The 13,979-nt window shown below is 32.4% G+C and overlaps 1 protein-coding gene across 1 annotated transcript in view; it reads right to left on the reverse strand.

Moving 5' to 3' along the window:
- Window positions 1-3,323: 3,323 nt before the first annotated feature.
- SLITRK6 (SLIT and NTRK like family member 6) overlaps window positions 3,324-13,979 on the reverse strand; it is a 14,263-nt gene continuing 3,607 nt past the window's right edge. The window contains exons 2-3 of the mRNA XM_017545987.2: window positions 9,573-9,645; window positions 3,324-7,061 (exon numbers count right to left, since the gene is read on the reverse strand). Of these exons, the coding sequence (XP_017401476.1) occupies window positions 4,515-7,037 (2,523 nt within the window). The 5' untranslated portion in view covers window positions 7,038-7,061; window positions 9,573-9,645 and the 3' untranslated portion in view covers window positions 3,324-4,514. The remainder of the gene's footprint in view (window positions 7,062-9,572; window positions 9,646-13,979) is intronic.

Genomic DNA, 13,979 nt, shown 5'->3' on the forward strand with positions numbered 1-13,979 from the left:
ATTCAAAATATCTTACTTGTTCTCATATAATCCATTTTCTCACTGGTAGAACCTAAGAGATGTGAAGAGGCAAATAATTACTTGTGGAAGGTCAGGTCTTCCTGCTGTTTATGTTTAAAAATTCTAAAACAAAACTACTCTCTTTAGAAAGTGTACAATTTTAAATAATTTGAATTGGAAATACACGAACCTGTGTGTGTGTGTGATTTGTTGTTTTGAGTTGTTTCCTTTCTTCATTCACTAATCTGCTGAAAGACATTTACTAACAGAAGAGTATTTGTCTATTTGATTATGCTTTCAAAGCAGCTAGAAGAGGATTTTAACATCCGGCAGTCTTCTTTACGTTACCTATACATAAGAATCAATGAATATGTGATAAATATAAATTTGCCTTTTAAAAAAGCTGGTTGTAAGACATAATGTTGTTTCCAAAAAATATTTAGTTGTTAAATAATATAATTATCTTATTATAATTAAATGATAAACAACTATTTTATATTATTGTTTAATTTGACACGTTGTTAACGTATGAACATAAGGAAAACAGCTGGGCAAATATTTGCAGTTCACAATGTGTGTGTGGATTTGAAAAGTCAGAAATTAATATTGTCTTTTCAATCGCTTTTTCATTCCTCATTTTGATGTGACTGCCAGATGTAAGACCTCTCCTCCTGAGAAAGTCTTTTAATTGTGTCTTATTTTACAATAAAAGCTTGCCCTTTTATGATACCCCAACTTCTTCATAGGAGTGCTCTGCAAGAAAAAAGAAATAGAGAATAACCCTCAAATTCACTGTAAAACCATTTCTTAATTACCAGGAGATTCAGCCTTCCCTTCTCAAATAGTTATCATTTGTATACACATGGACAATTTTCTTTTTATGTAGAAAAGTCTCCTAAAATAATCTTGCAGAAACTCATATATGGGGAACTTTGGTAAGCTGTGTTTGGATATTTGTGTTTATTTTTATAGATATATAAACAAAATAGTTTATGGCAAAATTATTCAAGTTGGTAGTATTCCTCTTTTCAAAAGTGCTGTTGATTACATACCTATTAGTTATCACAAAATGATTAAAAATATGAAATAAATTACAGGTATATTGAGATGACTTATCGCATCTTTATTATGTCTCTCTCACATGTGTGTGTATGTGTGTGTTTGTACATACATATACATATAATATATAGAAAGGCATAAAGAAAGTGAATAAACCATTATTTTTAAAAGTGGCACTTTAATGCCAAGGGGATGATTGTGTCACATTCTTTAATCCTGAATCAAAGATTAAGCCTTCTTAATTAAATGGGCCAAGGTATTCAGGCAGCTTAAGGCAGCTTAGATGGTGCTGCAGTTAATTTAATATTACAGCAGAAAGGAAGGGCTTTCTCTCCTCCATGATATAAGAGATTCATTCAAAAAAGGTAACATCACTGATACAATCCTTTCTTATAGAGAGGAAAATTTCCATTCCATTCATGGAGATAAATGAAAGATATCAGAGGAACACTTTTATAAATTTACAGTAAGTAATTTCATGTAATTTAGTAAAAAATGATTTGTTAAATAAATATTAACACGACTAATATCAAATAAATTGACTTTAAAGAGACTTATACAGCATGATTGTACACTATTACCACTATATTAAAAATTTCATTTTTTGGCATGAGTCATAAATTGCATTGATGTGCAATGGGCAAAGTGTAACTTCTGTTTATATCAAGAAACAAACCTAAGAAAATTAAAAGTCTACTTTTTATTATTTTTTAAAATGGCCAGGTCCAGGTGAAAAATGCTCAGGATACTGAAAGAGGAATTGGACATCTGAATCTGTCAATTAGCTGCTGAAAGAGAACAAATTGGTTGCTTAAGTAAACAATCAAGGAGTATAATAAAAGCTATTCTTTAGTGGGAAGGAGAAGAAATAGGAAATGCAGGCCAAATAATCAAAGTTCTGAGAAAGTCTCATAGATCACAAAACGTGTTAAGAATTAGAGGCCATCATTAACTTTCTCAACTCCCAACAATCAGTAGGAAAACAAATTCCACAGTCATTAATTTCAACCGTTAAAAATATCTTGCTTTTGGAAACCATCGTAATTTTCATGCCAGTTTTAAGTTATATCCAGACTAAGGATTGTACTTTGATTTTGAGGATGTACTTACATGGCTTCTTAAACAACTTTGTTCTTCCTGATTATAAGTTAAAGAGTGAACCTTATTACTTTAGGCAATTAATGACAAATAAAGATGAAAGAAATATTTCCTCCATCCCAAAGAGAAGACTTTTTTTGAGGGCATGTCTCTGTCTGCATTCATGGATCCACTCCAAGGATTCTCCAAGCATGGGAATATCTTAGATCTTCCTAAAATCTCTATGTACCTGATTAGAATTAGAAAATATTGGCAGATATTCGACTGAGTAAAAGAAGTACAATAACATGAATTCTGGCCTTTATATATTTTTCCCTTGGCAATTTTTAAAATAATGTTTGGGAGATTTTACTATCTACCATGCTGAATATTTTTTGGTAAATATGAAGCGTTTCATATGCACACTACTTTCCCTTATAAATTATTACTTAAGAATTTCCACCTTTATCCTTCCAAACTTTGCAAGCTAGTGAAGAAATCTGGTTTTCAATAAGTCTTTTAATACATAACTCTTGATTGATTTCTATTAATATATATAATAATTTAAAAGAGAAAGGTCATGAAATGAGTTCACATTACTCATAATTAGTCTTCATAGCATGCAGCACAGCCTATGGTGTTTTAATCAACCAGAAGAGTTGTTATTCAAAATAAAATAAATAATATATATTATGCCATTTGTTCAAAGCTGGACATTAAAAGCCAAAACATTTAATAGAACATTTAGGAATCACTGAAATATTGTTAAGTAAATTGAAGGGAGGACTTCCTCCAGGAAAATGTGTTCCTTCATAACCCAGTGCATGAATCTGTGTGGTGTTCAGAATACATTCCTAGATTACCTTGAATAATTTCACTTTGTCTTGTGAAAATGTGCAGTTATGATTGATTCTATAATTAGAAAGGAGAGAAATAAATCATTTTCTTTTGTATTTCATTAGAAAATGATTTGCTTGAAAGGGAAAACTGCTAGACATATTTTAAGTTGGGCTCCCTGTTAATCATACCAGAATTTAAATAGACTTTTTCACACCATGAAGGGGATACTTCCGTATGTAAAACAACAAACAGAAATCTCTGTTTGTGTGTCTGTATGTTTGTGTATGTGTCAATCCTTACTTGATTGCATTATAAGTCAGGCTAATATAAGAAAGCACATTTAAAAAAGAGTTTTCATTTTAGTTTTATTGTAGTGAGTAGTAATTTTAATTTTCTTGAAAGGCACCCAAGAATAATTACTTTTGTGAACCAAAAACATATAAAACTGTACAGAATAAATATTTCATAGAAATCTAACTATACCTTCTTGTAAAATAAAGCTACATTGTCCCTCTCTTGAGGCAACTTAAACCACTTACCTTTAGAAGTGCCTTTTGCTACCGATTCATGGCATCTATCAATATACATCAATAAAAATAAAATTTTTCCTATTGAGTTTACAACTGTGAATTACTCGCCACAAGAAATGTATTTCTATCATGGTCATTCAAATTTACAAAGAATTAATCCTATGAAATAAAGCAAACTCAACAGAGTCTCTAATCATATGTACAACTGAATCTCAGTAGCATTTTAAAAATATCCCAAGAAGAAGAATTACACTTTGAGCATAAATGACATAGTTCAGTTCACAGCAGCACTGACATTAAAATTATCATCTACACAAAATGTGTAGAAAACCCAAAAAGTATGCTTATTTATTCCACCTGAACTGTTAATCATTTTTACTTTCTAAACTTAGAATGCATGAGAGTGGCATTTGTTTACGCTCAAATGTTCAAAGTTTTGAGCCACCCATGGTGTGTATAATTACAACCTTTATATTTTTTCTTCACTATTACTAATTGTCAAGTTCCAGTTTCTTTTGCATTTATTGCAAGAAAGTTAGGTGTGTTTTACAATACACATTTTTGAAGTACATACTGGTTATAAACAATGTATTCCTTACATATTATAATTACATATACAGGTATGTTTTTTAAATGATGAAATCCAATTGTATTAATCTATAGGGAAAGCAATTCAAGGAAATTTGGGATACTTAAATGTTCAACCATTTTAGATGTGCAAGAGGACTTCTATGAAACACTTTTTAGTATATGGAGAAATATTACTATAACCCTTGAATGATTTACATGCAAGGATTTGTTTTATTTGGGACAGACTAAATTGCCTGAAGATAATGTCATGGCTTCTCCCAGTGATCCCTGAGCTTCTTTTTCTTCTTTTTTTTTTCCCATAGGTTACCGCTGTGCTTAAGTTCTGATTGATGACACACTCAGGTAAGGCACTTATTTACAAGGTGTGGACTTAAAACAGAATCACAGCATTTCTGCGAAAGCCCTCCAACTCTCCATCTATGTTTGCTGCTCCAGGACTTCTAAATAGTCAGGTTCAGCATGTAAATTAGCTTTGAGTTCAAAATACTCATTTTTAGTCTGTTCCACTAATACCTTCCTGGGACGTGAGTACATTAATGTTTCCATTAATTTCAACTCTTCGTGGGCTTTAGGATAATGTGCTTCCATATCAGGCTGGAGCTGAGCAATGTTTTTCCTTAGGTATTCTGTGATTCCCAGTTGCTGAAGTTCCCTTTCTTTTTCTAAAATGTTTCTATACAACGAGCTGGCATCTTGGAAGGATAAAAATTCTGTTGATTGGTTCGTGGTTTTGTATTTCATATTTGACCCTGTGAGTGGTGAATGATTTTCCCGTTCTAAAAGACTTCTTTGGAGATGTTTTGCATCACTTCCTTCTTTCTCATTCCTCTCTTCTTCCTCTTCCAAATGCTTTGGACCAAAGGATGGACTTCTATAGACATGAACCATGGGGCTCACCATGTGCTGTTCGTAGAGTGAGGCAGAGGGTCTTTCAGTAGTGTGATGAGTTGTTTTATGGCCGTACATGCTGTACTGAAGATGCACAGGACTGTTGTCTCTCATTTGCTCATCTACTTGTTTCTTTTTGTATCTTCTCCTGCGGTGAAGAACAAGAACCACTATCCCTGCAGCACAGAACACGATAGTGATGAACACAATCAGAAGTCCCAGTATTAGAACAGACAGTGGCACAGCGTCCGTAAGAGATCGTAAAATGGTTTCGGCCGTATTAGTTGTTGTAGGAGTGGTGACAATAATGTAACTAGTCTGAGTTGGCATGGATGGGTTATTTACTAAACCTGGACAGAGAAGTTCACTATTCAGGGCTTTTAGTTCTTTTTTGTCGAGATGCCCAGGGGAAGTGCAGAGAATGTCATCTGTCACTGCGTTCTTGCCTAACTTTTGTATCCATTGCTGCAGTCCAACCAGGTCACAGGAGCAGTCCCAGGGGTTATCCTCAAGGTCAATCTGGGTTAGTAAATCAAGGTCATCCAAAATATTACTTACAGGTAGATGGGTAAACTGGTTTGTTTTAAGATTTACCTTAGTTAGAGGAACCCCTGAAAAAATATGTGGTGGTAAAACTTGGAGGAGGTTGTTATTTAAATAGAGGACTTTAAGTTTAGGCATTGGATGAAAAGTTCCTGGCAATATTTCCTTAATGGCATTGTATTCAAGATATAAGTATTCAAGATTATGGAGACCAAGAAACATGCCTTTACTTAATTTGGTCAGATGGTTACCATTTAGATAGAGCTTTTGTAATCTTGTCAGATTCATAAATGATCCTTCTTCAAGAACTTCAATACGATTGTTTCCCAAGTGAAGCATTTCCAAAGTGAAATATTCCACTAGATCAGACTTCATTAAAGTATGAATAATATTCCCCGCTAGAATTAGCTTTCTAGGATTTTGTGGAGGAGGTCTCAGATCTGATAAGCTTTCAATGTTGCGCTCCTGACAATGTATTAGAAGTCCTGATGGGGATAGGACTTTGCAGTTACAAGGAATAGGACAGTAAGGTCCTGGAAGTTGAGTGGATGGCTTTGTAATATAAGGTGTCAAACCTGGTGCTTTGGTGGGTGGTTTTAGAATGGATGTGGTCTTAGTTGCCATGCGACTATCATTTATTGAAGATGTTGCTGCCAGATGTAATGATCCTGAAGGATCCTCATGTTCTTCATACACTGGTGGAGTGGGGCACATAGATTCCTTTTTTAGTCTACTGAGTATACTTCCTTTAAAAATTGGAGGGCTATGGCACACAATATCACCAGTTATAGACTGTGGAGGCATGTTCTCCAACCAAGTTTTTAACTGCAATAAGTCACAATTGCAGGCCCATTTATTGTCCTCCAACTGAAGATCCAGTATTCGGCCAATGTGTTCTAGAAAACCAACGTAAGGCAATGTTTGTAACTGATTTCCACGAAGATCTAGATGAGTTAAAGGAACAAATCGGAATATGTTTGGAGGAAGACTCTCAATAGCATTGTCATTTAAAATTAACACTTTAAGTCTGTTGAGCTTGCTAAAGGCACTTGGTTCAATCACTGTGATAAAATTGTTATCCGCTTGCAGGAATTCCAGGTTTTCCAGTCCATGGAAAGTATCCTCTTTAAGAATTTCTAAAGAATTGTGATTGATATGAAGTTGCTTAAGGAGGCCAAGGCCATTAAATGCACCTATCTCAATATCTGCAATATTGTTAAATCCCAGGTGTATTGAAATAGCATTGGTAAGCCCAGAAAAGTCATTAGTGTGAAGCATTGTCAAGCCATTATTTAATAAGTTTAGTTGGAAAGGTCGTGATGGTGGCACACTTATTTCAGATACCTTCTTGATACCCTTTTCTTCACAACTTATTATCATTGCGCCATCTTTTTCCTCGCAATTGCAAAGAGAATCACAAGAGCCTCTGGTTGAGAACACTGGAGTTTGAGACTGTGAAGATATACAGGCAAGGAGAGATGAATAAAAAAGACGAATCCACAGCTTCATGTTGTCATGTGATGAAATCTGATTCTGTAAAATAAAATGCAATAGCAAGGGACTTTAGTTGGCAGAATTGAGGTGGAGATGAAGCTGACATTTTCAAAATAACAAGTTTTTCTCCAAAAACCAAATGACTGATTACCATGAAAATATGGGTACCTTGTTACATTTACATCATTTTTTTTTCTTTTTCTTTTTCTTCCTAATACTCGGTCAGGCATGTCTGGCTTACTTTTAACTTGCATTGCGGTCACAATATAAAATTTAGGTCAAAGAGAATGTAAAACATTATATCATTATTTGTGTCACATCTATGAATAACCTGCATTTTAACAGATGAGAGAGGTGCTGGCTTAGAGCACTGATACTTCATGATGATGCAAAGTTATACATTTGAAAACATTTTTTTTTAACCTTAAGGTACATAAATTTAAGGCTGGAGTATTATAGTGTAAGGCAACTATGTAGTTACTAGCAAGAAGCATAGAGAACTGTAGGGAATGTAAAAATGATAAACACAAGGTATGTGTACCTATGTGTATATGTGTGTGCATGTATGCATGTAGCATGCATTTTCTTTCTTTATATTGTTGAACTGGGTGTCACATGATAACATCTAATAACTGTGTCTGTGTTTTAACTTGCTTCAGTTTTGGCTTAAGATACATATATATATCCTTCCGTCAGAAAGCACACACATTTAGTTTCATATATATATATATTATATGTATATATACATATATATGTATATTATATGTATATATAGATATATCTTAAGCCAAAACATATGTGTATATATATATGTTGTTGTTTATTTCAAAAACCTTGAGGAAAATGTGTCTTTGATCATGTAATAAAATACAGTACTATAATAATTATGTTTTAACTATTCAATCTAGGGCAGTTTGTATAAGCGTAATAGTATCGGATACATACACTTAAGAGTGATCATTGAAATTTCACTTAAATCATTATATTTAATATTGAATTTCTAGGATCAGTATATTTCTTGCTTTTTAATTATGTTATAGATGAGGTTGAAATCATAAAAACTAAAAAAGAAAGATTAATCTTTAACACACATTTCAGGCTATTGTAAAAGAATAAACAATACTTCATATAAACATAGCTAATGACTTCCTAATGAGGTTTTGAAACAGTTTTTAGGGCACTGAATGTAATCACATAATGAGGCAGCTGGTCTCCTTTATTATAAGGCTTAAAGTCACAAATGATGAAATCTGAAACAATCTGTACTATATTAAACTTTTTGATATCTCAAATTTGTTTAAAAAAAAAAAAAGGATGGTTCAGAATAACATCATGTATTACAATTCCTTAAACATTAAGAAATGCATCTGAAACAGCAATTCTTAAAAAGGTTTTAAGTTTTAAATGACAGTTATACAAGGTAAACATTTATAGCTATAATGATATCTAATTTTATTTCCTTTCTTTAAATATTATACTTTAAATTTATATAAACTAAATTGAAATATAAACACCACATCTTATGACTATTTAACTTTTCAAAATAGTTATCACTTTTCATTTTTTGTTGTTTGAAATGTGAACAGTAACTGAATCAAGTTAAAATTCACGATCAGATAAAACATACCAGAACCCAATCAATAATCCTGAAAGTAAACTTTCATTCCCTGAAAACATGATGTTTTATTCAAAACACATATAGTACAAAGTTTCTGAAAGGCAACCAAAGAGACCAAACAACATATTGTGTTTCTATGTAAAGGAAAAGTTAGAAGACTTTATTTTTCTATAGGGAAATAGTTTGATTTTAAACAGCTTTGTGAGCTGAGGTTATAAACAAGCAGATTGTAATTGGAATCTTCATCTTGTGGATTAGCTTCCACAACCACTAAAAGTACTTATTCTTAAATAACCAAGAAAGAATAAGGTTTATTTCACCAGGTGTAGCATCTGGAGAAAATAGTAAATAATCTTTTAGTGATAAACTCTTGTTATTTTTAAAGTTCTATATGAATTTTATACTTTTCAAAATGTGCTGGGAAACAGTTTCTAATCTTTTCAGAAATACACACAAATTTGAAAAGCGATTCTCTACTGACAATATCTGATACAGTGGTAAAGAGGTCAAAAGATACTCGTTGACATGTTTTCTGCAACTACATATTTTAAGTCAGAAAATCCTATAAGTAGCATACAAAATGCAAAAAAAATTATTCAATATTCTGCTTGTATTTGCAATTCAACATTCACATTTGAAAGTGATCCTTCCTTCAGAAAGCACACATATTTAGTTTCTAACAACAAACTGCATGTCGTAAAAGAAATAGTGGAATATTATATTTGTTCTCTAGAGCCAGCTGTTAGACTAAATGTCTGCTGCTCAGAGAATACAGGCATCTGCTACAGTGTTAGTTGTGCCAGTAAGCAAGAATGAAATTGAATATCCTTTAATGCAAAGTTGTTTATTTAAAGAAGGTGAACATATAAATTCACTCACTTTACTATAATGCAAAGATAAGTATAAGAAAAGCCTAGAAACATTCATCTTACCTGTAAAGCAGAGACTCTTCCTGACGTTATCTGTAATGCACAGCTGGAAGAGGTGTTCGAAGTAATTCAGTTCCTTTATGAAAAAAGAAAACACCAACCCTGTGTACTTTCTTCTCAAATATCACTATTTGGCAAGTCTCATAGCTTCATAAAGTTAAAACCTCTGGTCAAAGACAGAATGCTGAACATTGCATTGAAAATAATTTCAAGCAGAGTGCATACTAGAGCATCCTGAAGCAATTGTCCCTTTTTCCCGCAATTAAAATTCACGGCATACTTCACAGCTATTCTGACTTTTTTGCATATAGTTAACCATTTGCAAGCTGCTGAATGCAGTAAGTAAACAAGATGTTGAACAGAGCTGGGATTGATCACTCTTGCTTTCTTAGGTTGTAGATCCAAGCTACAGCAATGTTCTCCTTCCTCCTTTTCTAGTATTTCTTGTTAGCTCAGTTTGTTATTAGTCAGATTGCCAAGGGCTGGGAGGTAGGCGTAAATAAAGAGACTTCTTGGCTTTTGACTCAGCCTTTAAGCCCTTCCCCATCAGAGCGTTTTAATCTGCCAGTGTCATATAACACAAGAGACAGCTCCACCTTGGGACTGCTCAACTCCTCCTCTTTCTGCAAATGGTCTTTCCACTCCCTTTCAATACCAAATATAGTGCAAGTGAATTTTGATGGAAATAATAATACGTCACTTTAAATGCTTAATAGGACATTGTGTTATTATAGCAAGCTAAATAATACATTATGTTAAATTTTCAACTAACACAGTTCTGCAGTGTTTGCACACGTGTGCAGAAAACACAAGAATGCTGCCTATAGAGTAGTAGCTTCATGTTTTTTTTTTTAAATCTGGTGTTTATAGTTGAAATTGTGCACTAACTAGATTGCAAAATGTTAACACGAACTGCTTGCCTGCAATATCTGTATTTTTGTATTCATTATATAACTTTCTAAAAGCCTTGTATGTTAGGGACTCTAAGTTTTTACTTCATTATTTTGTTCCCTAGAGCTAAAATTCAATAATGAAACTTAGAAATAAACTCTTTCAGTTATTTTAATATATTTATTTAGAAGAAAAGCATAGTTATTTAAAAATATATTTTAAAAGTCTTAAACACAAAATCATTATTGATCAAGTTCTGTTTATCATTTTCAAAAATATAAAATTATATATTTACAGATAAAATGAAACATGCAAATATTTAGATATTACAATAACCTGATTTGTATAGTACTAACTCAGAGTGAATTTATTCTTAAAAGGTTGTATCTTAAAAGTTCCTTGTTTCTTCAACTCTTAAAAGTTTCTGAATCGTCACTATTATTACTATTATTACTCTTAACTGTCAGATTCCTTATTTCTCAAAAGCCTGCGCTTTAAAAAATCAGTCTTCTTATCTACCTTCCTGAACTTTTGCACATCCAAAGTACATATATTAGATGCTGTCTTTTATTTGTTTATTCTGTTTAGAATAAACACAGATTCTAGAGGCCTTTTATGTAATACTAGATGCCATTCCAGAAAAGGCTATTTATAAAAAAGGAGGGTTGATACAATTTAAATTATCAAAATAGAAGAATAGCACATTGGACTATTATTTAATGATATACACTCAGATTCTTATAGTTTTATATTCTCAGGGTGGCATATTTGTTCTAAAAATATAAGTGTTCTGTGGTAATTTTCAATATTCTCATTTTCCTTTATATTTCCCAGGAATTAAGTTTCTCATTTATTTTATTGGCATTTTGTGCTTTAACGTGGAAATGAGATGATGATGGAGAGGAGGGGATTGGAAAATAGAGTAAAAATAAAAAATAAGAGAGTATAATTGAAACTAAATATAAGAATTAGTTTTTGACACAATTTGCTGCTAGCTGATAGCCAAATTAACTTAAATCAAGGTAATGATTTAGAAAGATAGAAATTAGAATTTTAATTAATAGAAAATGAAAGGGTAAGAATAATCTCCCTCCCAACTCTGTGGTCATAATTCTGCAAATGCATTCTTTTAGGTTTTGAAGTCAAGTTCATAGGAGAAATATTCTAGTAGCATAGCATGTAAAGCAAAAATTTTCAAGCCTATATGTGGACAAATGAAAATACTTTCTTTGTAGATTGACATGTTTCTCCCATGTCCTTCAATATGATCATATATCTATTTTTTACATAGTATACACATAGCAGAAATTTAAAGTTCTTTATCATGAATTACTTTCCTACATAATTCATCTTGTCTTTTTAGTGCATAAATTATCGGTCAATTGCACTAATTCCTGGTCAATTCCTCACAATGGAAAGGAAGATAAATATTGTCTAAAAACACTTTAAAGAAACTATTCACTTTTACTATAAGTATTGGGTGGGGATAGAAAGACTAAAAGAAATAATTGAGGAGCAGTCTATAACATTTAACTTAATTTAAAATGGTAATTAGATAATTACTCAGCATTATCTCAAACTTAGTTAAAATATACAGGAACACATCTGTAAAGATTGTAGACAAGTCTGCTGTTCTCTAGGTTTTCTTCAGTGTATTTCTTCAATCATTATACTGAATCAGTAATGTAGCCATTCTTTCCAAAATGTTTATGGCAGGATATGTGCTAATGATTATTGAACAGCATTTATTTTAATGATATTTTTAATTTCCAATTAATCCATGGGAAAGTACTTTCTTAGTGTAGTTTTAATAATAAATTCATCACATAGTTATAATAAACAGTGAATTATATTTACCTTTCCACCTAATCTATGCCTGCTCCCCAGTAACTTCATATTATTATTATGTTATTATTATTATTATTATTATATAGAGGCAGTCTCACTCTGTTATCCAGGCTGGAGTACAGTAGTGCAATCATATCTCACAGTAACCTCCAACTCCTAGGATCAAGAGATCCTCCCACCTCAGCCTCATAAGTACCTGGGACTTGGGGCATGCACTACCATGCCCAGCTAATTCTTTTACTTTTTATAGAGACAGAGGTCTCACTATGTTGCTCATGCTGTTCTCAAACTTGTGGCCTCACCCTCCCATCTTGGCCTCACAGAGGTTAGAGGCTAATTATTAATAATAATTATTATTATTTTTGAGACAGAATCTCACTCTGTCACCCAGGCTGGAGTGCAGTGGCACTGTGTCAGCTCACTGAAACCTCCATCTTCTGGATTCAAGCAATTTTCCTGCCTAAACCTCCCGAGTAGCTGGCATTACAGGCACCAATGACCACACTTGGCTAATTTTTTTTATAAATAATTATTCTTAGTTACAACCTGTAAATTATGTGTTCCTATAACTTTTAACAATATCTCTGCTTTCAAAGTGTATATTTCCAAAGGGCCAACATGAAAGTATTATAATTGCATTGATGAATACCAAGCAGTCACAAGAAATAAACCTACCTCTGTTATTAATTTTAGAGCAACAGCCTACAATCAGAATATTTTATGGTACATGAGGGCATAGGAAGTGAAGGCCTTCTTTTCCTGCTTTCATGGATGCAGGGAGATCATCTTAATATCCAATGACCACAAAGACTAGATGGTAGAATGTTTTATGAAATTTGTTGCACTGATAATATGTGTGGTACAAATAGAATGAAAGGACCAAGAATGAGCACTGGAAAAAGGAAAGAAAAAAGTAAAATAATGAGATTTATTCATTCTAAATAAGATCAGTTCCACCTTAGAGTGGCTTTCCACTTTTTCAGTGTCACAATTAAGAGATTAAGTGAAGACATGGGTGAGATTGAGTTTAATTCAAAAATACAAAAGACTTGCAGGGAGAGAACTCTGTACCATCTGTGGTGTAGACTGAGGCATATTTAAATAGTCTGAAGTTAGAAAGTATAAAACTTGGTGGTTTTGGGGGGAGGATAATACTACAGGGAATTTTAAATATTAGATAGTGGTTTCACTCTTTGAAAAAAAATTAATCTTGACTCAATTCACTTTTTACATACTTATATGATTGTTTTAAAAGGAATATTAAACACAAATTATTGGGAAACAGACACTATTTGTGGGCTCTGCTTTCTTTGTACTATCAGGGAATTACCTGAAACTCATGATAATGCTGCTAAAATAAAATATTACAAATACTTACAAAACAATGCATGAATATAGTCTCTAGAAACCCTGATACACTAATTTTATAAACATTTAAAAATTGTTTCTCATTTTGTACCAAAACTTTAAGTTTGAATATGCCTTTTGAAGAGTGTCTTTGTTTCATTAAGAAACTTTAAAAATGCTAAATAAATAAGAAAAAATAAAATCCACTAGCAATTCCATAGCTTAAATTGAACTCAAATATTTATATGTCCATTGTCTTTATTGTATATACAAGTAAATAATTTGACTTATTGACATAAATCCAGATCATAGAAAATAATAATA

This window comes from Cebus imitator, unplaced genomic scaffold, assembly GCF_001604975.1.
Source record: "Cebus imitator isolate Cc_AM_T3 unplaced genomic scaffold, Cebus_imitator-1.0 Scaffold184, whole genome shotgun sequence".
NCBI lineage: Eukaryota > Metazoa > Chordata > Mammalia > Primates > Cebidae > Cebus > Cebus imitator.